At 46.3% G+C, this 22,927-nt stretch overlaps 2 protein-coding genes across 2 annotated transcripts in view; one reads left to right on the top strand and one right to left on the bottom strand.

Annotated features, from left to right (window-relative positions):
- AGK (acylglycerol kinase) overlaps window positions 1-6,577 on the top strand; it is a 36,401-nt gene extending 29,824 nt beyond the window's left edge. The window contains exons 14-15 of the mRNA XM_058805007.1: window positions 3,731-3,815; window positions 5,691-6,577. Coding sequence (XP_058660990.1) covers window positions 3,731-3,815; window positions 5,691-5,828 — 223 coding nt within the window. The 3' untranslated portion in view covers window positions 5,829-6,577. The remainder of the gene's footprint in view (window positions 1-3,730; window positions 3,816-5,690) is intronic.
- A 1,045-nt stretch (window positions 6,578-7,622) lies between these two features.
- DENND11 (DENN domain containing 11) lies at window positions 7,623-22,570 on the bottom strand. Its single transcript, XM_058805000.1, has 9 exons — window positions 22,321-22,570; window positions 17,128-17,227; window positions 15,919-16,077; window positions 15,096-15,249; window positions 14,718-14,856; window positions 14,126-14,257; window positions 13,786-13,936; window positions 13,516-13,584; window positions 7,623-12,542 (listed from the first exon to the last, which is right to left on the bottom strand). The coding sequence occupies exons 1-9, from the start codon at window positions 22,568-22,570 to the stop codon at window positions 12,347-12,349; spliced, it is 1,350 nt and encodes a 449-aa protein (XP_058660983.1). The 3' UTR covers window positions 7,623-12,346.
- Window positions 22,571-22,927: the final 357 nt, after the last annotated feature.

Here is a 22,927-nt window from a genome sequence, read left to right as displayed (position 1 = left end):
GGTCTAGGCTGGAAGAACTTTGGAAGGTGTGAATTTAAACAAGGACTTTAAGCAAATGTATTGACTTGCTCCACATACTGCTTCTTTATACCTGCAACCTTATTTATTCCACATACAAGCAGGTATAAAGAAGCAGTATGTGGAGCAAGTCAATGTTACTGCTGCCTTTGTACTTGTGATGATGTCTTGTGTGCTTGTTCCTCCTGCTCTTACAAAAAGCAAATCAGAGCTGCCTTTTCCAGCTCCTTCTTACAGTCCCACTCACAAATACATTGCATCTTCAGTGCAGGTTTTACCAGCAACAGATTTTCCTGCTGAATCCAGGAGAGCTCCTCTCCATATTACCTTTTCATTTGCTGTTTTCTTAATCTTCGAGCTCCCTCTAGTGAAATCAGTGGGGGCATTTGGGTGCAGTTTTACCTGCTTGTCATCACTCTAATAATTCCTGCAAGAATATTGTTTATGATACTGATGCAAACTCAGGCCTCTTATTTGAGCCTCCCAGGAACCTCAGTAGGAATAGAATCTTCTGACCTATGCATACACTGTAAGTCAGGTTACCACCTGCAGCTGCTTTCAAATTGCATGAGCATGTGGACTGTGGTTGCCTGGGACTGATTTGTTTGCTTTGAAGGCTACAGAGGGAAAGAAGGAGGCAGTTTTCCTGTTAGAAGCAAGAGGAATCTGGTCTCATAAAGAAGATGATATTCTGGGTTCTCAAACACTTTGCTGGCAGAAAAAAGTAGATGAGCTTGTGTGACTTGAGGGAGGCATATTCAAGTGTATTCCCAGTGTAAATAATACCTCCTGTGTTGGCTGGACGTGCTCCCTGCAGGAGTGTGGCTCATTTCTGACTGCAGTTAGTGTCATGCAGAAAAAGCCTCTGAGGGGCTTTACCACAGCCCTGCTGTTGAGAGCTAATTAGAGGCAGTACTGAAAGCTTTGAGCTGTTCAAGCAAAGTTCAGAGGAACAAGCTCTTTTGATTAAATAGTGCCCAAAAGCCTGTAGGTAACAAAGAAAGACAAAGAGGTGTGTGGGAGCAGTGGAAGAGGATGGTTAGTTGTACAGAGAGGAGTCAGAGCAGAGAAAAGGTGCCCTGTTTTTTCAAGGCAGAATCAGGGTGTTCAGAGGTCCCACTGTGATTTGCCAGCTGGAGTTGAGTTAAGCCCATTATCAGAGGCCCCCCATTGCCTAGCAGCAACAGGGTTTGTCTTTGGAAATGTGTGAAACAGCTCTTTCTTTTTTCTTCTTTTTTACTGCATAGTTTAAATACCAGAATTTGTGGGGTTGAAAAAGGTTTTTAGGGGAAATACCTTATCAGTGCAGGTAACAAGGGGTTTTTATATTGGAGAGGGCACTGACATGAGCTGATGGGTCACCACACATCCAGCAGGAGAGTGCCATGGAGGCTCAGGCAGTGTGTGTGTCTGGGGAGGTGTGGGGATGCATCAGTGTGCTGGAGGGCAGCTGCTGTTCCATTTCCAAGAAAGGAGGAAGTCATCCCAGGTGTATAAAGGTGCCCTCTGGCTGTGTGAACAAGAGCATCCCCAGCAGCCATAGATGTTTAAATAAGGTGGGAGAAGAAGAGTTGTTTACAGTGGAGTGCTTACTAAGGAGTGCTGCAGGGAAGGAGAGCAGGCATGGAAAGTGTGGCATCAGTAATCCACATCCTGGTAGCCGGTTTAGATTCTGTATATGTAAGTATGGAGATCTGTCACTCCAGGGCATGATTGCAGTTATCATCCACAGTGCATAAAACTGGGATGCACTGTTAGAGGTCTCACTCTGACTCATTTAACATTGGCAGCTTCTGGATATGAAAATGACATTCTAGTTGTGTGTTATGTGCAGTAGGTGTTGTGGTTCTCTCTCTGCCTGTGTTTTTGTGGTCCCGCATAGAGTGGGATGCAACAATCAATGGAAACTTGCTGTTAGACTTCTGATCTTGTATCTATTTCACATTGCTGTCTGGTCTTGAGTGAGGAGCCGAGTCTAAAGGAAATGGATTATGATTTTTTTTCTGCTGGACCACTAGAGGGGCAATCACTGCAGGTGGAGTTGTCTTATTTGCTTCTACCAGTGTTTTACTTTGATTGATCTTTAATTCCATGTCTTGGCTCTTTTGAGTTTACCTTGACCCCATAATTACATCTCTATAGAAGCTTCATGTGCCTTCACTGGCCAAAAAAATCTGTTTACTCACCAGAGTATGCCTTGTATCTATCTAGTATCTAGGACCTTGTATGATAAACTCCAAGCAGGTTAAACTTTAAGTGAGAAATCTTGCTGCTTGTTTGTACAGCCCTGTATAAACTGACAGTATTGCATGCCATCAATGATTTATAATTTATATTGCTGGAAGATGTTTAATTCCCTCACAGTCACTCATCAATCTTTCAGTGTATACATATTTGATTAAAACCAAGCTTTCCACAGTTAATATTGCTTCTGTCCTTCCCTGCCCTTTCCTTAGCTTTTCTTCCTTTGTCTTTCATTTTCATCTCCTGTTTCAGCCCTTTCTTCTCATGATCCTTCTCTGGGATTTTCTGTGACTTTAGAGGCACTGCCTTCCTCAGGGCATAGAAGACTTGGTGTACAGGGAAATTCTGACATGCTCTTGTGAGTTCTTTTCCTAGGCTATATTAAAATACACCCTTCTTTCATATCAGCCTAGAGATGGAAAACTGGGGACAGCAGGCATTGCCTGTCTGAGAAATATCTGTGATAATTCCATCATGCTTGAGAGTTGTGGTGTATTAACACTGTAATTCTGTGCTGTTATCTCTGCTATTTATATGTTGCTGTCTGTCTGGAGAGGGGCCCAGACTCAGAGGTTGCTGTCTGGGGTGCAGTGTGTCCTTTGCCTGTGGTCAGTCAAAAGGTTCCTGTGTGGTCAGTCAGGAGGCCAGAGGAAGGTCAGCACAGCCCAGAGCTGGTGCTCACTCTGCAGCAGCACTTGTGGGGAAAAGGAATCACAGCTCAGTGTCTCTAACAGCTGAGACAGTGACAGGACAGCAGCCTAAGCCTTGGAATAGACCATGGCACTTGCAACACCAGCTTTCCAAGGCAGGAAACTGCATTCCATGTGGTCCCTTTTGACATCAACCGGCATGGGAAAGGAAGCAGCACTTACCTAAGTACAGTACATAAATAAGAATCTCACAGGTACTAGAAGAGAGAAACTGTCAAAACTGGATATGTTGTTTGGAATGGATAAAATGATGAGGGTTTCTTCATGAGTGATAACAGAAGCAGCTGATAGGAAATGTCATGCTGTTTGGTTTTGATATGAAAAATGGGGGTGTTTTGTTTGTTTTTTAGATAGAATTATAGTTACATTGAACCATTAAATTACTATCTTTTTTTGGCTTAGGTTTTTTAGGTTGCTGGTAAGTTTAGTTGCATGAGCTATGAGGAGATGGTAGTCACTGCAGGAAGTGCATAGTTCAGCATGGAAGTGAAGAGCACAAAACTGTGCTCAGTGTTCAAATATAATTAGTGAGCCTCAGAGCAGAAGCTGGTTGGAGGCTGTTGGTGCACTAGCATTGACTGCAGCAGAAGAGGGAAGGACTCTTCTACTTTTTCACAGTTAAACCCACAAATATATGTGTATATAACCTCTAAGTTTACCAAATGCATAGTGATTTACCACAACAAAATGCCATCCCTGAAGAAGGCTGTTTGTGAGAGAAGCATGTCCTTACCTTACCTCTCTTTTGGTTTGGACAGAAGTCAAAAGATGCGTGACCCACACATGTGCCCTGAAGGGAGTCAGTGCATCCAAGCCAGCAGATGCATCTTGCAACTTCCAGAGGTGAGAAGCTGGGAGAGCTGAAAAACTCTTTCACTTTGTTTCCTCTACCTGTTGATGCTGCACTTTAAGAAATCTCTACTCTAAATCTGGGAGATTGATTACACTGCAGGTGAGACACTGAGTTCCACAGTGCAGCCATGAGTCCCTTGCCAGGACAGGCATACTGAAGTTCCCCAAGTAGTCTGTAAACCTGATGGGGGAGCTTTGTTCTGCCAGGAAATAGTGGCAGATCCTTTATGGAGACAGTCATGATGGTTAAAGGGTCTCTTACTTGAGTGTATTGCGTACAAGTGGGAAGTTCCACCTGAACATTAGGAAGAGCTTCTTTACTGTGCAGATAACCAGGCACTGGAACAGACTGCACAGAGAGGTTGTGGAGTCTCCCTCCCTGGAGATACTTAAGAATCATCTGGACACAATCCTGTGTAATGTGCTCTGGGATGACCCTGCTTGAACAGGGAGGTTGGACCAGATGATCCACTGTTGATTCAAGCATTCTGTAATGCTGTGATATGCAGATCTTCTTCTCCTTAGCACTAAAGATGTGTACATCTTACCCCAGAAGGCATTGTGCTGTAGAGAAGAAGATAAATATTAGAGACAAAGGAGGGTGAGACAGGGCAGGGGAGCTGAGATCAGTATAAGGAAGTGCCTCAAAACTTTGAAATGATGAAGCTGAGAAAGAAGACAAAGTTGTGCCTGCCTGTGTAATTTAGATTTGTCTTTTCCTACCTCTGAGCTGTTATTGCAGCCCTGGGAGTTCAGTTTCTTGTTTTCACAAGGACATTGATTTAATCTCATAGATAATTTCTGTTTTCAAGTGATCTATCATTTGGCAAAATAATTCCATATTAAGGGATAAAGAATTTGTTGAAAGGCAAAAAAATCTGTTGCTACCAAATAAAAATCATTAATTATGATGTCATGATTAACCAGCATCTTAATGCTTGCCTTGAATTCAGATAATGGCAAATTTGTGATTCTGAAAGAATACTCTGCAGTGCTGGGCTAAGTACAGCTGGGCCATAAGTAAGGGTTGTGGTATAAAATGAGCTGTTCGTACTGCAGCTGCTGCTAAGGTCTTCAGAACATGGGTGCATGGTACAGAGCAGTGTTTGACTTCATGGCCCAGCTCCAGTGGAGGAACTGGAGGCAGCCCAGATGAGTCTCACCAGTTCATGTTGATGGAGGTTGGACTTGACTGCCAGAACTTGTACTGTTCCCCATGTCTGTGCTGCTCTGGTGTCCCAGTTCCCTTGGAGTTGGTTTGAGTACCCACAGCCCTCCCGTGAGTCAAGGGCACACAAAGCAGTCACTGAAGTTGTTTTTAGGTAGTCAGCCTGCCATTTTGATGAATGGTTTTAATCACGTGGTGACTTTATCAGCATTAAACACTTGAGAAAATTCTACTGCTGACTAATTCCTGGCCAGTAAATTACTTTGCATCTCATGTTTCAGATCAATACAGTAAAACAAAGCTGAAAGGGGTTTGTAACATGGATTTAATAAAAGTTACTTAACAGGCATTTGTGCAGATTAGTTTATGTCACCGCTGGCAGACCCAAGATCTAAGTGCACATAATTGTAGTTCCAATAGAAAAGAATCCTTCAGTATAAACAATGCGGGTCATTAGAGCTTCCTAGCGTTTAATTATCACCAATTAGTAACTAAGTGAGGTAACATCTCATGTACCAGACTCTTAATTCATTCTGTGTGGTGAATGATAGGTCTCCCTGTGTTGTGGAGAGAAAATGGGCTGGAAGGCAGAGGCAGGGGGTGATCTTGGTTGAGACTGAGCTAAGTATGCAGCTGTGTTTTATTAGTAAAATCAGCCTTGCTGAAATAACACTTGATGTTTAACTCACTGCACACAGGGCACTGAGGGATCCTTTGGCATTGATAATGAGGAGTATGAAGCGATGCCTGTGGAGGTGAAGCTCCTGCCCCGCAAACTCCGCTTCTTCTGTGACCCCAAAATCAGAGAGCAGCTGCTGCAGGCAGTGGTGCACTGACAGCTCATGGCAGAGGGGCCAGTGTTCCCCAGGGTCTGTCTCTTCAAGGCATGTGAGACCTAACCAACCTGATTAACCCCACTAGACTAATAAGCCTTTTGGCTATTTTTATGTGCAAGGTACTTCCATTGGAAGTGTATGACTTGACTGGTCTCAAAGGGGTTAAAAATGCAAATGAAAATTCTGAAAAATGCATGTTAACTTGATGACATCTTTTCTTCCCCTTCCTCTAAGAAGTCATCATTTACATAATTTACAGCACTACAGGCTGAGTGCTGTGTGCCAGATGCTACTGCTGTAATGCAATTGTATATTAAAGTAAAATTTAAGTAGACTTGTCCTTGTGTTCTAAGAGTTTGGGTTTACTTTACCCATGTAAAAATCTTGCAAAACCTGGGGTCCTGGGAAAAAAAATATTTGGGGGGAATAATGCTAAGGAATTCTACGAAGTATTGGAACTGGCACATTAAAATAGATGGTTGGTTATTGACTCTGTCACAAAATAAACTGGAGGTTGGTGATAAAAAGCTTTGGAGCAAGTTTAAAAATTCCCCATATGTATCTTGATAATGTATTTGTTAATTTTTTTCATCTTGCCAGATTCAACAGCACAGAGTTCCAGTAATTACATAGTAGAAATGTATTCCTTTGGCCAATTTAGGTATATTGTACAGAAGCAAATTCAAAAACATCATTGACCCAAAGCTGTATGAAGTACTTTTGGACAGACTCTTTAACAAGCTGAGTGAGTCTTTTTTTTTTTTTTTTTTGTGAATATTCCTTTTATTCCTGCAGTAGTAAATGCCAGTAAGGATATCCAAATAAAGTTTATTATTTATTGTGGCTGATTGCTCTTCTGTAATGTAAACAGTGCTCACCACTCCATATGCAACCTCCATCCACTTGAGCCTCAGTACCATAATTAGTTTTGTTGCTTTTATGAGCTTTTGTTTATAGCTTTGCTTTAATTGCTGAAAGGAAGTATTACTGACTTAGGCAAGCTTATCTGTTGCCCTTATTCTAACTGAGAAATTGCACATGATTCTGCCTTGAAGAAAATTGTCCTTATTTTTCTGATGTGATTGAGTGTGGTCAATGTGTTATGCTGTGATCTAGTCTAAGTTCTGTTGTTGACTCTCTGCTGTTATCAAAATACAGACCTAAGTGAGTTGGCTTCCAGCAGCTCTGTCAAGGACTGAATCCTGGCAGCTGTGCTCCAACAGCATCCTCTGCTGGAGACACCTTAAAGGAAAAATGCCTTGAAGGAGGAAGCAGGGTTGGGTTTCTGCAGGATGCTGAAACCAAGCTGAATGTTCTTCCCTGGACTACACTGCAGAGACACAAATTAGGTAAACTGGGTGATCTTTCAAGTCCCTTCCAGCCCTAGCTGTTCTGTAACTCTTGACTGAGACTGAAGGGAATAGAAGCCTGCTAGTTCCTTTTCATAGTTATGCTGGTGATAGGACTTGGTTTGTGCTGTCTTTTGGTTTGCAGTAATGAAGGTGCTCAGTAAAGCCCTGGGTCGCTCTCCAAGCAACATGGTGGTTGTGCTTTGCTCTTCTTGCTTGCCACAGAGACACCTGGGACATGGCTCTGCAGCCCCTGGCTCACTCAGAGTCAAGGGCAGTTCTCACCATTGGAGTTTTCCCTCAAGTTGAAGTTTCTGTAATAAAATCAGCAATGTGTTTTTTTCTCCAGTGGCAGCAAAGACAAGGCAACAGCCATTTCAAAAAGGTAAGCTTTAATTGTATTAAAAAATACCCATGTTTTTAGTAAGCAGTTTCTCTACAGAGCCACAGGCCTATGGGAGCAACCACACATCTGCAAGATGCAAACAACATGAGAGCTGTTAGAATCACACCCAGCCTGCTGCAAGGGGTGAGATGGTGACAACTGGCTCCTTGTTCATCTGTACCATTTTACAGGGAAATCACTAGTTCTCTTCCATAGCTCCCACTGCAGTGTGATTCCTTGCTTGAGGGTAACCAAGAGATCCCTTCAGAATTGGTATTGCTGATGCTGTTCTGATGTTGAAGTACCAAGGATCATCTGAGACAGAGGCTGATATTTAAATATTCATATCAGCATAAGTTGAGTAGCTTGTACAAATACCATTCAAGTAGTTTTTCTCCTTCTGCAGTTCAGAGTTCTTCCAGTATAGGGTAATTCTAGACCTCTGAATTGCATTGTTCAGAAGGGAGGTGTGAGACAGACATGACATAAAATAGGCAGGGGCTGAACCCACTATCTAAAGTGTTGAGGAAAGGACTCAGTTCTCATGTTTCTGTCTGACAGCAACACAAAAATCTTCCTTTGTACAAACTCCAAGACAGGAAGGAGGAGTAGAATCCTAGGTCCCACACAAAAACACTTGTCTTGGCTTCCATTTACAATCCATTCTAGAAGGGCTTAAAATACTGTAACATAAAGAAAAGGAGGGATAACAATCTAATGATAGACCAGCTCAAGGCACCTGTTTATTTTGACCACATTTAAACATTCCCATTTGAATGACACATTGCATTAACCAAAATCTAAAATTCTGGTTCATAGGCATTTAGTACCCGCAATTTTATAGATCACACTGTTAGGTCAATACATTCCAGTCCCTTGTAAAAGACGTTTTTGTTGTCCTTTCTCATAATCACTACACCACTGGTATTGGGAAGGTGGGAAGAAAACAGCAACTAACTTAGAAGTAATGACTAAGATGAGAGTTTGGGTTAGTGTGAATGCTTTTTACCTAGAATTCTGCTTTAGGATAGAGTCCTCTTGCCCTGCTATTCCAGGAGCCACTGTCTTTCCACCTCCCTGAGCAAAGCTTGCCTGTCTTTTGCAGTCTGTGGCCAGGAGGGCCACAGCTACTCCCAGCCTTTTGCTCATTAACTTGGACAGGTGTTAAAATGGGCCATCACCATATAACCTGATGGGCTTCACTCAATAACCTGTACAGGGAGCTACTTCCTCTTGAAAAGGTGATGGAACTTTCTTCTGCCCAAAAGGATGGTGAACAGGCAAGCTCAGCTCCTGTGACAGTGGTGACCATTGGCTGTAAGATCACTGCAGTAAGTACCTCATGCATGCTAGAAAAAAAAGGTAGTGGCATGTCTGTAAGACAAATCTGAATTCTGACTCCATAAAGTGCCTTTGTCCTAGTGTCCATTATAGTTCCTTATTGGCTCTATGCAGCTTGGAATAACCTTGCAGTGAGAAGACTTCTGGATGATTTAAATGTCTGGCATGGTGTTGCTTGTTCAGCTTGAAAACTGAGATTTGTCTCTCAAAAGCTTTACCCTTCAATGCAGTACAAGTAGTAATAATTCATTGCTTGATTATGCATTTCTAGTGCAGCTTGAGTTAAGATGTAGTTAGGAAGCTCTTGTTCTCCTGGCTTAAGTACAAGCTGAGAACCTGCACTGGGGTCCAACAATTTGAGTTTTGGAGAATACACGGGGCACAGCACAGCCCTGGTTACTGTACCCACCATTCAAACCTGGGCTGTGATCACAGCACCTGACCAGAGGCTTTACACCCAAGAAACTGAAGGCACTGCTGTAAAGGCAAAGGGAAAAAACAAATCGGTAATATCCTGTCTTATGCCACATTTTCCTCCCTCTTTTGATTTAAAACATACCCAGCAGATGTCTCCCAGCTGCTACTATGAAACAAAGCACCGAGTGCCCAGGAGGGGATTTTGAATATCTGCACATAACTGTTACCTTGAATTATGGGATCTTCTGGAAAGATAAGACTCAGTTAAACTGGTTCCACATAACAGTCCTTCATGTCTCAAGCTATAACAGTTTGTTTCTATTATGTACCCATTACCCATTTCTTGAGAACTTTCCACATGTGACAAAAATAAAAGCACTACTTTTTAGAAAAGGAGTGCAGGTGAAAGCACTTTTGCAGCTAATCAAATAAGGAAGGCTTAGGAGAGAAAAGTCTTCTTGTTCTGTCTTCTGTTGGACAACTTCCTGACTTTTGTAGCAGTTGCCTGCCAAGAGAGCCTTGATAGAGAAGCACAATTACAAGGAAGAACAAGATAGGCTGCAGCCATCTAACTGGATGTAGCACATGGATGCTGCTGCAGCAAATCTGCTCTGATGCTTCTGCACCCATACTGTGGCTAACAACTGAGGACCTGATTTCTGGAAAGCAGAGGTTTAGTAAAAGTCAAATAGGAATTTCAGGAGCTTCTGCTCAGTGGGCTATGTCAGTGCAATCTACTAACAACACTGCTCTAATGCAGGGCGTTAGAAAACCTCTGACTGCAGTGACTGTAACATTTCAACATTAAATCAAAGGTTTGTTTCTGTTTAGTTTAGCAAAAAGAACTACTGACAAAGAAAATAGAAAGTCATTAACAGCTGATTACAGCTAAACTATGTAGCAAACCTTCAGGAAAGTGAGAGGAGAAATTGCTTGTGACTAGTTTCAGTTCTGGTTTTCTTTTGATGTCCGGAGAAGTGACAGCAATACAAGGGCAGCTCAGCTGTACTTCCTCAGGGCTCATCACTACAGGCAGCATGTTAAAACTGAAGTGGAAGGTAGAGAAAAAAAGTGTGGAGGTTGTGGGCCACTTTTATACTTCAGGTGTCAATTTAAAAACAAAGCCATTTCTTAAGGAAAAGAGACTGGTCTTTCCATTAAATGATACTCAGCTGTCTTTACCTCTTTCTACATTTTTTTTCCCCAACCTTCTAAGGATGATGTTCCAGTTGTTGTGAGCAATTGATAGTATGAACAATAGCATATTTTCTTCTGTACAAAAAACACCCCAAAGCCTTGAAAAAGCAGCTAGGGGAGTGACTGCTCAGAGACAGGCAAATTGCAGGAACAATTGCCTCCTCCTTTCCAGAGGAAGACAATCCACAGAGGGTGTGCTTGGAGAACATTTGCTTCACCTGTTTCAAAAAGGTGCTTGCCTGCTTTAGAGTCGTTCAGGCTCTGTCTCATCCTATAAAATGCTGGGACAAATGGATACATCAGCTACAGTTTGCATTCCTACAGTGCACAGAAAGCCCTCCAAGGGTGCTGAAATCTGTAATGATAGAAGCAGCAACTAATCAGCTATAGCCACAGCTCAGGAAGAACAGTCAGCTTAAAGCTGATATTGCTACTGGCTGAAGGATTTGGAGCAAAGCTGTATGTCACACATGAAACCCACAGCAGCATTCTTGGATTTTGTATAGCCAAGGGGTTACTCTTTACTGGGATAGCTTTCTTGGAGGTAATGACTAGTCCTTCAGGAACTGAATCCTGTTGTTTCAACAGCATGAGAAAACATCTGTTTCATCTGGTTCTACAGCTCTGCCCAGAAAAAGAGACAGACTTGGTTTTAAACATTGCTCCTAGCAGCTGTGCCAGATAAGAATACCAAACTCCAAGGGAACCTCCTGCAAACTTCAGTTGTTCCAGCTGAAAGGTCTGTTCTCTGTCTCACACAGAAAGCCAGGGATAGCAGCAGGCAGTGCTGAAGGCTCAACAAAAGGAGGATTAGCAGACAGTGTTAAAGCAAAGGAGCAACACGTCCCATCAGCTACAAAGGAAGGGCTAGTGACAGTGGTTAAAGCATTCTTATTCTACCCCCTCCAGCCCAGCACTGTCAGAGCTGAGGCTGGACAACAAAGTGACTGCAAAGTGGCTCAGTGGTGTTGGTCCCTGTTAAATGGAGACCATCTTGCTGGTTTGAAGATTTTAAACCAAAGCAGCAGGTGGGATGCAACTAAAGCCAAAGGTGGTGGTGGGATGGATTGAGGAGAGAGGTGCTCTTCTCCATCTGTGAGAAGGTAGGTGCAGTCTCTACCAGTTTAGAGCACCTCAGGTGCTGGAAGTGAAACTGCTGCTCCAGTAAGCAAAGTCAGAAGATCCTGTAGCATCCCCAGTCCCAAACTTGCTTCTGACATTTACAAGGAAAGGTGGCTTGGCTCCAATTCACCTTAAAGTTGGGTGAGGAATGTTTAAAGGAGTCCTGGTTCTGTTCTTATCATTGGTTTAACTGTCCCCACCAATAAACTTGGTAGGAGCTGTTTATGAGACTGGGCCATTAACAGCTTGTGCTAAAGCCCTCTTCAGTCCCCAAGTGGAAGGGGCAGTTGATAGGAGGATTTTCCAGCCAAGTCTGAAAGCTCAGCTGAAGCATTTCACATTGGTCGTCATCAAACAAAGTGCTTTCCTGAAGTCTTCAGCCCTCAGGTATCCAGGCTAGGCCAAAACCTAGCTATCACTGGCAACAGTGAGGTTTGGTGCAAAGGCGCCACTGGTCCTAGCTAGACAAAACAAAAAAACACAAATGAAAGGGAAAGGGAGACAAAATCAAAAGGAACCTTAGAGCAGGTACTCACTGGGAAGTTGAGTGTGAGAAAATAAAATCACATTTTGTTTTAAAATTATAAATACTCTCCATATAAAGTTATTAAATAACTGTGGCTGTGGTGAGTTCCAGTGATCCTCCTAAGCAATGTCCAGTAGTCTTTAAAAAGTGATCTTTGCTCCCCATGTCTCTTGCCCTTGGTTTAAGTGCAGCAGGGGTTGTCAATGACTAGCATGACATCGATGCCATACACTTCCAGGAGGTCCATGAGGAAGCTGCGATCCCCCTGGGGGTCCAGGCCCATGCCCCGTGCGTGCTCAGCTGTCAGGGTCTTGTCCTGGCTGGCTGACACCTCCAGCAGCGTCTGGAATATGCGGTTGTTCTGCTCCATGAAAAACCTGCAGGGGAAAGTCAGAGAAAGGGATTGCACACACTCTCCAAAAAGACAGGGCATTCACCAAACAGGCAGCAGAGCCCCAGAACTGCATTGAACCCCTTCTAGCCAGAGATCCCACCTTGGTAGGGCGTGCTGTAGTGCTTTTCCATTGTCTCTATGGCGACCCAGAATAAACAAAGATAAAGCAGGAACTGTTAATTGACAGTGGTGCTCCTGTCTGTGGGTGGCATTTCCCTCAGAAGGAGCCACGTTATCAGCTAGAGTGTGATCTGTGGTCACCAAGCAGGTACATCACACCTACAGCTGCCCTAATGTAAAGGAGGAAGCAGTGTTGTCAGCCATCTGATAAGCCAGTGGGTAAATAAATTCTCTATTACTGGTGCAGAACATACCAGTGAGAGGTACTTCTTACCTGATGCTTTCCTAGGAACATGCAAAGCTATTCAGAAAGAGCTCTGGCCCCACAGCCCGTCACACAGTTTCATCCCTTTACATCTCACCTGCTGCAGAGTGTGAGTAGCAACAGGCACAGCAGGGCTTCAGAGGTGGTAGGCATGTGGTTTTTATCTAATTCTGTACCTCCCACTCTACACCCAGTTCTGGTTCCTCTGCTTGCCAGGTATGAAGTCAGCCACATCAGTGGGCCAATCCTTCACATGCAGGTCTGATCACACTGTACCAACCCCCAGTATGGTCCAGTGCCTGCTTTCCATGAACACTGTCTTTTCCAGAGCCAAATGTTCTGGCAGTAGTGTTTATGTTTGTGAGGGCATTCTTACATCTCTGTGTTTTTAAAATGCACTTCTCCCTTCTGGCACATAAGCAACCCCAGTGAATACTACATTTTGGCTTCTCAAAATGAAAGGAAGGTGATCTGAAGAAGAAAAGCCAGTCTGGATTTTTTGCACAAAATCAGTGCAAGAGGCTCCCTAAAACTAGCAGTGTCCAACTAAGTATCAGAGGTAGCCACTCACAAGATAAAAAGGTCCTCTTCACAAGAGCTGCAATCTTCACCCACTTCTTGAGAATACATTAACATCTGCCTGAGAGAAGGGAGACAAGTTAATTGCACATACCTACTGTGAGCCTCAAAGCTTTATGAGACAACCAGGATCTTCAAGAGATGAGCTGAACCAGTACTTATTGATATTGATATTTTCAAAATACTACAAGGAGGAAAGTAAGGAGCAGTGTCCTCTTTATTCCACATCTCCTGTCAGGAGCACCCAGACCTCTGTAATTACCTTTGGTCATTGAGCCGTCGGTACTTCTCCTTGTCAGCATTGTTAATTTTCAGGAGTGGCTGCAGATGTTCGTGATGCGTCTTCACATTCTGGTTGTCCACGTAGACATCGTAGAGATCTCGCTTCTGCTCAAAGATCTTTTCTGTTGTACCTGCCAAAACCAGAGAAGATTTTCAGAGCAGCATGTTGCTTTCCCAGCAGACCAACTGTTCTCTCCTGCTTGCATAGTTAGTCATTCCATGCACAACCTATTTCTCATCAGTTCTATTCCACAGTCTGGTGTCTCAAGACATTTTGCAGCCTGAAGCTAAAAACATCACGCCTAATCCATCGTACTTACAGGCCACGTATGATACTTCTGTCTCCAGCATTTCTATGTCTGCCACATTCACATAGAAGAATGGTTTGGACTCTGGGACAGTTCCTCCAAGACCAGGCAGAGAAACATTTGCAAGGCAGCAGCAGCAATACACTGTGGACAAGAGAAGTACATCCTGACATGGTTTTGGTTTCCCTCAAGGCACTCTGAACCCCAATTGCCCAGCTCTCCCACAGGCCTCTAGGGAAACAATGGTCAGAGCTCTGAAATCCCCTGGAACACCAGAACTTCTCAAGTGATGACATCTTGTTTTGCATAGGAAATAATCAGTTCTCCCATAGGAATCCCACATTCTGGAATCAGTCAGTGCTCTTATTGTCCTGTGCTGACAGGAACTGAGTTTGACAGTGCCAGATGTGTCCTTACTCACAAGGCCTGAAGAAAAGCATTTGGTAGGAAACGTGTAAATGCAGCCTGAGCGGTGTCTTCATGAGGCATGGTCACAATGGATTCTGAAGACCTGCATGACGTCTGTCCCCTCAGTACTCACAGGCAATTTCTGCAATGCTTCAGCCTACTAGATCAGAGCTCTGCAGTGTCCCTGGAAACATACCTCTGTAGCAGACAACTCCAACTGGGGGTGGTGAAAATATCAGTATGCGCTTGCGCAGCAGGGCAAACTTCCAGAGGACGAGGATCTGCTCACCGAAGAATTTGATGAACTGAGACATACAGCCAGCAGGGTGTGTGATCTGCAGGTGGAGCGAGAGGGAAGAAAACAGCTTAGAGGTGAAGCAGGGACACATGCACAGATGCTAAGTCTAAATGTGGGAGCAAGACCAGCACACAGCTTGCAACGGTCCAAGTAACAAAATCTTATCTAAGCAGCCTACAAAGCGCGGGAGTGACTGCTTACATAAAGGAGTATGAGGCACCAGCAAGGAGCAGCAGCCCTCTGCCCGTTCCTGCAGGCCTCAGGCACCTGCCTCACCTTCATCTCTGGGTACATGTATCTGTGGATGGAAGGCAGCCAGTGGACAGGTTGCTGAGAGCTGGTGGTGCCCTTGCTATCAGGGAGAACTCCTTTCTTGTCATCATAGAATGCCTCTAGATGGGAGTAGTGCCCTGGCATTTCCAGCTGGTGTCTGGAAAAGAAAGGAAAAAAGCGGAGATCTGTAGTATCTCCAGACTATTTGTTTAGTGCCTTGCTCCCAGCAAACATCTGCTCTCCCGGCTAAAAGGGATCCTGGGTGCCTCAGCTGCACAGATTTATCCAGGAGGAATGAAGAAACATCAGGACTACCAGCTCTCAGTGCAGCCAGAGAACACACACACACACACTGACACAGGCATAGCACTGGTCCTGTTTTACAGACACTCAGGTAGGAACAGTTTTCTACCATCACCATTTTTGCTGCTAGATCCACTCAACACAACTGAAGCACACAGCTAGCCAGGAGCATCATTACACAATTAGAAGCCTTTTGTAAACCTCTAGTAAAATTGTTTTCAGAAGGAGAAAAGGGGAACTTCTTGTTCTCTCAACTCTCCCTGTGACACTTAGGTCTGCCTACAATAACCAGGGTTAGGGTATCATTTGACTAGCCTGTTAAGGAAGGAACAGACCGCTGCTAATCAGTTCCTTGTCTCCTTCACACTGTGAACCTGTAATACTTTCTGGAGAAACAGCCAGTCAAGGAAACCACAGCAGAGCATTGCCACTGAATTCTCACTTGCCTAAAACTGCTCTCCATAGAAGGAACATTGCCTCTCCCAGGTGGGGAAGGGCCAGGCTCATTCCCAAGGGAACTTACCTGACCTGGTTCTCCAGGAAGTGCATGTACCTATAGAGCAGTGTGTAGGAAGGGGAGAGGATGCCCACGGACTTCATGCGGGCACCACGCTCCAACTCACTCTCCACAGGCATGTTGGCAAAGCAGGCCAGGCCAAAACAGAGCCCCTTCCTGAAATAACTGCAGACAAAGGTTTGATAGAAGGGTTAGTGTTACAAAGAGGGAAGAAGAAGAAGAAAGGTAACTGAAGGATAAAATTGCTGATTTAGGAATATTTCTTGTGTAAGGAGCTCCCTGAAATCCCATCCTGCTAACTGAAGGGCTGTGGACAGGCCTTGGATGCCCCAGTCTTCTGAGTAGCAAGACAAAATATTTAAGGCAAGAGTTCCCAGGAGCTCCCACTAAAGCCCCTACCAGCCACGTCACAGGCCAGTAAATATAAAATAAATCAGTAACTTGGAAGGAAGACCAACAGAATGCATGATTCAGTCAGTGCAGAGCCCTTCCTCCAAGGAAGAAGCCTGCAGTGAATGCAGGTCTGAGTATTACAGCTACTTGGTCATATTTGGGGTGCCAGCACGTTGAAGCACACTGTGATTATCAGACTGCAAGAGTTCAGTTCACATGCCTTTAAGAAAGTAACTGTTATTCCTGACCAAAAGGAATTGTGACACTGCAGTTCATTGCAAAACATTGCTGCATTGCAACATTGGGTTAGCAGAATGCAGAAAATTCCTCTCCTATGTGTTTCCACTGAAGGAACTAGCAAAGAAGAAAGTGAGACCTGTTTATAACAACATTTAAAGGAACCAAAAGCCCTGTCAAAGTTAAGAACATTTTTCTAAGTCCTCTTCCTGCAAAATCCTTCCCATTTCAGTTCTGCCATTCCTTGCCCTTCACCCTAGGCCTCTGCTGTCAGTCTCAATAGTGGCAGTGCAGATAATTTGCCCAGAACACATTAAAATTTGCATACCAGTGAGAAGCTGGCCTGCCCCAGTTGGTCTGCACAGCCAAAGCAGACATACAGCAGATCCCTGCAGCTAGCTGGTACTTAACATGATACTGGAAGTATCTGAAAAGTATCTTTGGCAAGGTAGGAACAGCTTAGCAAGCCAGTTTCTGCAGGACCGTAGCTTCCTAGAAGGTATTTTTCTTGCATGTTCTGAATTAAGAGCTGGTGGTGTAGATGCACAGCTAAGAAAGTAAGTAACATAGCTCACATGTACTCACATGAAATCTGACTGGATTTTGTGGGACCCACTTGCCATGGATTTGAATTCCACACCTTCCAAATCTATATCTTGGGGTAAACACCATTCCACCATGTTGCCTGCAGAGAAGCAAATGAATTTGGGTAAGCTTGAATACAGTACCCCTTTCTAAAATGCACACATCATCAACAGCAAGTCGTTGGTTTTCTAACCCTGGGACACCTGAAACAGTGCCCTAACACAACTCCTGAACTCCTGAATTGTCACAGGCAGTACATGACACACAATTCTTCACACATCTCTTGCAAATGTTACTTGTTGTAGCACAACATACAGACACTGCAGGACATTTGGGGCCACTTCTGAAGCTAGTGCTTTTTTGTGGATTTATCCATGATAAGCTTAATTACAGAGCAGCTATGATTTTACCTGATGGTGGATAAGCTTTGGTCTACACAAGCATCCATCCCATAAGAACCAAAGGACAGACTGTTGCTCTTTAGGATTAGTTTCTGGGATAACTCACATCACCACCAATATTGTTCTTTGCTATGCTGGCAGGCCTGGTCAAACAGAAACCCCTAAGCCATCATCCAAGTCATCACTTCTTACCCCTGAAGTCTCTCCTATTTTCTTTAGGATAGGAGTTACCTGAAGCTTTATATAGGGGCCAGGGTGATCCAAGTACTGCAATGTGTTTGTGCATGCTAGAATAACCAACAAAAAAATGCATAAATTACAAGCTAGATCAAGATCAGCAAACATCTGTCACCTGCCAACCCAGCCAGAAAGCACGCAGTTGTTCAGGGGAAAAGGCCACCTGAGGAGCCTGATCCTGGAACAGATGATATCAGAGAAGTTATAAAACGTCCCTAAAGCAAATGAAGTCCAACAAGTTTACCACGGACCTAAAAAGGGGTGACTTCTCACACTTTCTCATGACAGCACTTCAGAGCCCAACCTGCTCACCTGGACATTGCCACTGCACTGAGATGTGCTCCAGATTTCCCCACCGAGTTTCTGTTCTCTGTCAGTCTGCCCACAGCATTTGAAGTCATGTGGCTTAGTTTTAAAAGCAAGGCAAACAAACCAAACTCCTTGAGGATAATGCAATGGCAGGTGCAGCACAAAGGTGCTTCCTACTGGTTCACTCCCTTCCCTGCCCTTTGGGGTTGAGCATTCCAGCAGTGCTTGCACAGACAGCATACATTTGGAGGGGCCTTACACTCAGCCAAGACTTGGAGATATTTAAATCTGAGGCCTTATTTCTGAAGCCTGTCTTTTGTCTCATTACTCATCCTGCACAAGTATATGCCTGCACAGGAATAGGGCTTAGCTACTGACATTTAAATAGGCTATTTTTCTTCTCACATAGATGCGTATTCAGTAGACCTCCCCCAGCCCTGCCTGGCAAGGACTTCAAAAAACCCAGCAGCATTAGGCATGGCAACAGGAGGAGCTGTGCATCCAGGAGCCCACTGGCAGTGCCCAAGCAGAGCTCTCCTGCAGAGCTGGAGCAGCAGCAGCCTCGTGACCCCGAGCGCAGCCCTGAGCAGTGACAGGCGGGAGCACAGAGCTCTGCTGTGCCCAGCCCCGGCCTCTGAGGCGTGTGAAAGGCTGGCAGAGAGAGCCACTGACATCATAGCAGCCTGCACGCTCCCCTGGAGGGCTGCAGATTATATATAGATGGTGGCTTTTGTTGTTTGGGGCTTGTGTGAGCCTGTTTGCTTCGCTTTTTAAAGGCGCAAGAACCTTCCTTGAAAGCGCGAGGAAGTCAGCTCTTGAGACTGTTGCCTCATAACCATGAAATTGTGGTTAAGGCCAGATGTGCTTTTAAGCATCCCTTATTGGTCATGACCTGTAGATTCATAGATCAGTAGGTGAGAGTGCCAGCAAGAGCAAAGGAAGATGGGCTTTCCTCAGCTCAGTCACAAACACCATCAGGTGTCACATCCGCTGCAGAGGTGTTAAAGCAGACATTGCTCAAACAATGCCTGTTCTGTAGCAGCAATAAGGAAAGGATGCCCTTGAAACAGATCTTTACCCTGCATGTGACCTCAAAACCAGCTCACCTATCACACAGCTATTTTTTTTCCTGGTATCTGGGAGCAACCTGCAGCTGTGCTCCTGGCTGTTCCTCACGCCACCCTGCCCTATGAGCACATGAGCGACGTGGCAGTCGGAGAACAAACGCCGAGATTAAAAAGTAGGAAAGTCAGTCTGGCCAAACAGGAGAGCAAACAAAGGAGAGACTTCACCCAGATGCAACAGGACTGCCAGTCTGCCCGAGAAACCAGAGCAGGGAGGAGGGAACAATGTTGTAGAAAAACAGGAAGCGCTGCCCTTCCCCATGGAGAAAGCAGCTCTCGTGCACTCAGGAAACTTTCCAAGTGAGAGTCACCCAGCATTAGAGAGCAGACTAGTGACTCTGCTGAGAGTCAGACCTGCAGATCTGATCTCCTGGAAGCTATCTCCCACCTTCAGGTCAGGTCTGAGCCAGCACTCATTTTCTAGTGTGCAAAGTTAAGGATGTTCTTCCTCTTTCCCTTGTATTTCCTTCCCACTGGATTTTCACATCCTCACAAAGATATTGGCACCAGCATTTGGGGTCACTCCTCACTATTAGATGTTGGCTGAGGGCTTTAGGGTCCCCTGCTGTGCAGTGCTACCATGTTGTGCCAGGACAGGAGAAGCAAAAAGTGTAACCTAAACACACTGGCTCAGTTTCCTGCATGGAAGAAATGTGGGACAGAAAAACAGAATATTTGCATGTTTACTGGTGCAAAACACATTACTTCCCTCTTTTCCCTCCTTGTCTCTATTACTCACCGACCCTTTAAGCTCCTTCTCAAGTGCCACAGGGTTCACCAAGCTGCAGGTGAGGACAGCACTGATTCAGAAGCTGCCTCTGGCTCTTGTGTCAGTCACTCACATGAGCACTGACAGTCACAGGGACACTGGAACTGTAACAGTGACCTGGCAACCCCATAACCTACCTTTGGAAACTCATCACATGCAACTGCTGTGCACTAAGCTCCTCTGCTTCAAGCCCTTCTAAATTTTGGAGGGAAGTTGCTGCATTCTTTATTAGCATGGTCACCACTTCATGCTTCTACAGTAAAACCTCTCTCGCCCACCTACTTGCCTGTAGTTGGGCAGACACTATCTGGCATAACCACCAGAAATTCAGCTGTTCCTGTGCCTCAGCAAGCTGCCAAAGGAGGTCCATGCTTTTCCTGGGCAGGATCAAGCAGCTCAGACACTAACTGGATGATTTCCTTTAAGTCATACACAAGGACCAGCCCCCCTTACAGACATACAAAAGTCCCTCACACTATCTGATGTGGCTTACCAGTAATTCCTGTATTCTCTTTTTGACCTGAGCAAGTTCACACCACTGCACCTTCATGATGTCTTTCCAAGTCCACACCCTCCACAGGGCACTTTGCTCCCCAGCTGTAAAGCTGACATTTGCTGGTGTATTGCTCACAGTCCCATCATCCCTGCTGGGTAGCAGCAGGAGGCTGAATCTTCCTGGACTTGCCAGACTACTCCAAGGCTGATGACACCCAGCATTAACTGCACATCACATGTGAGAAGAGCTGTTGCCCAACTTTCCCTGGACTTCATTCAAAGCAACAGCTGGTTCAGAAAAACTCCTGAGAAAGCTCAGCTTTCTGCCAACTCTCAAGAAAATCTCACCATTTCATAGAAGGCATATGCTGTCAGATTGAAAGGCAACCTGCTGTTGCAGTCACCCAGACTCTTTCATGTTTTGGATACTTAGGAAAAACAACACCTCCATTTTCCATCTCCTGGTGGAAAGATGACATCCAATCTTATTTCAGATTTTTATGAGTGAATGACCTCTAGGCTGAAGACACTTCCCTCTGGTGCAGTATGAAAGGGTAACTTCTCAAAATCCTTGGGTGTTTTGGGATACAGCAGCCATGCTGTCTGACAGTGGGCACTGCTGACACCACATCACTCCAGCAGTTAAGTCCTGTTCTCTACTTCCTTAGGACTTTCAGTTCAAGACTGGCATTCAGTCTTCACTACCAAGGCCCTCTTGTGAGCAGGATGTCAGGTACTTTCCCCTCCCACTGAAGAACTAACCTCACTGTGCTTTACAGACTCCTGTCCCTTGTGTTTTTGCTGTGGACCAGCTAAGGCAGTGCTGGTCTAGAGAAGAAAGAGTTCAGTCTCACTCCTGGGCTCCTGAATCTCTCTCTTGCCTTTGAAACCCAGGTTGGTGCCTGGCAGCCAAAAGACTCAACAATGTGTCTCAGGACATCAGACCCCTCTGCACAGTGGTACCTGTGTTCACAGGGGCAAAGCAGGTGCTAACTTCCTGTCTGTGTCCTAACATCCTGTTTGGTGCATGCTGTTGGCGCACTGGGACTAGGAAAACAAAGTTAAGACATTTCTGAAATGCTGACTTACAGGTTTGAAATTAATAACCTCTGTCAGTAGTGATACAACAGCACAGTCCAACAACACTGAGAGTGATGGATATGGCCGCGAGAAGTAGAAAATAAATTCCCATGCCCCTCTCCTCTGCCCTCCTGGATCGCAGCACTCCTTCAAAGCACTGAGTCCCAGAGATCCCACCAGAGGCCAGCCTCTAAACACACTGGTCACCAAGAAATAGGCAGCTGAGCTGCTGCTGCTGCTGGTGATCATGCCCTGCGAGCCTGCCGGATTTACGCCTGCCACAAACGCCATCCATCACCGATAGCTGCGGGCAGGCCTGCACCGCTCCACGGAGACAGAAGGATGCTCTCCAGATGCTGCTAACAGGTTGGTGCCCTCCAGGCAGCGCTGGGCAGAGGCTCGGCCTAAATCTGTGCGGGGCACAGGGGATGCCCCAGCGCCGTGCACGAACTCCCTGCGCCGTGCAGAAACACCCATCCCTCTCCTCCGAGCGGCACCAGACGCGGCGCCTTCCTCCCGCCAGAACTTCTCGGCGGGATGGAGACCACAAGCAATCCCCTTGTGCTCCGTTTTCGGCAATGCCCACGGCCCCCGCTCCCGGGGTCCGGCCACGCCGCCCAGCGCGGCGGGAGGAGCGGTCCCTGGGGTGCGGGATGCGGGGAGCGCTCCCCAAGGGAATCCCGGTCCCCGCCGCATCCATCTTGGTCCAGCGGCACCGGGAGCCCCAGGCCCGGCCCCGCGCCCCGGCCCCGGCCCGCCCGCTCCCGGCGCCGCTCACCCGTGCGGGGGTCGAAGGTGACCACGAAGACGGCCACGATCTGGTCCTCCTCCGCCTCGGCCCGCTGCGGCCCCGCCGCCTCCGCCGGCCCCTCGCCGTCCCACGGAGCCGCGCTCCAGCCGCCGCCGAGCCGCCGCCCGCCGCTCCCGCCGCTGCTGCTGCTGCCCGGCTCGGCCGCGGGCGGCGGCGCCGACACGGCGGGGCCCTCGGCCCAGAACAGCAGCGGCGCCTCGTCCGAGCGCTCCACCATGGCCGGGCCGGGCCGGCGAGCCGAGATGAACCGAGCCGAGATGAACCGAGCCGAGATGTACTGAGCTGAGCTGAGCTGAGCTGAGCCGAGCCGAGCCGAGCCGAGCCGAGCCGAGCCGAGCCGAGCCGAGCCGCACCCCCCGCGCCGCACCGGCGGGGGGCGGGAAGCGAGGGGCGGGAGCACGGGGGTGTCACCGGCGGGGCGGGGCCGGAGCAGCCGGGGCAGCCGGAGGAGATCCCGGCTCGGAGCTCTCCGGTGCCGGCTCCGGGAGGAGCTCGGGGGCTGCGGGCAGCCCGCCTGCCCGTGCCTCACCTCCTCGCTCCGGGCAGAGCCAGCCGCCCGCCTCCTGTCCCCTCC

This window comes from Ammospiza caudacuta, chromosome 5 (assembly GCF_027887145.1).
Source record: "Ammospiza caudacuta isolate bAmmCau1 chromosome 5, bAmmCau1.pri, whole genome shotgun sequence".
Taxonomy (NCBI): domain Eukaryota; kingdom Metazoa; phylum Chordata; class Aves; order Passeriformes; family Passerellidae; genus Ammospiza; species Ammospiza caudacuta.
This window is presented reverse-complemented; position numbering and strand designations above follow the sequence as displayed.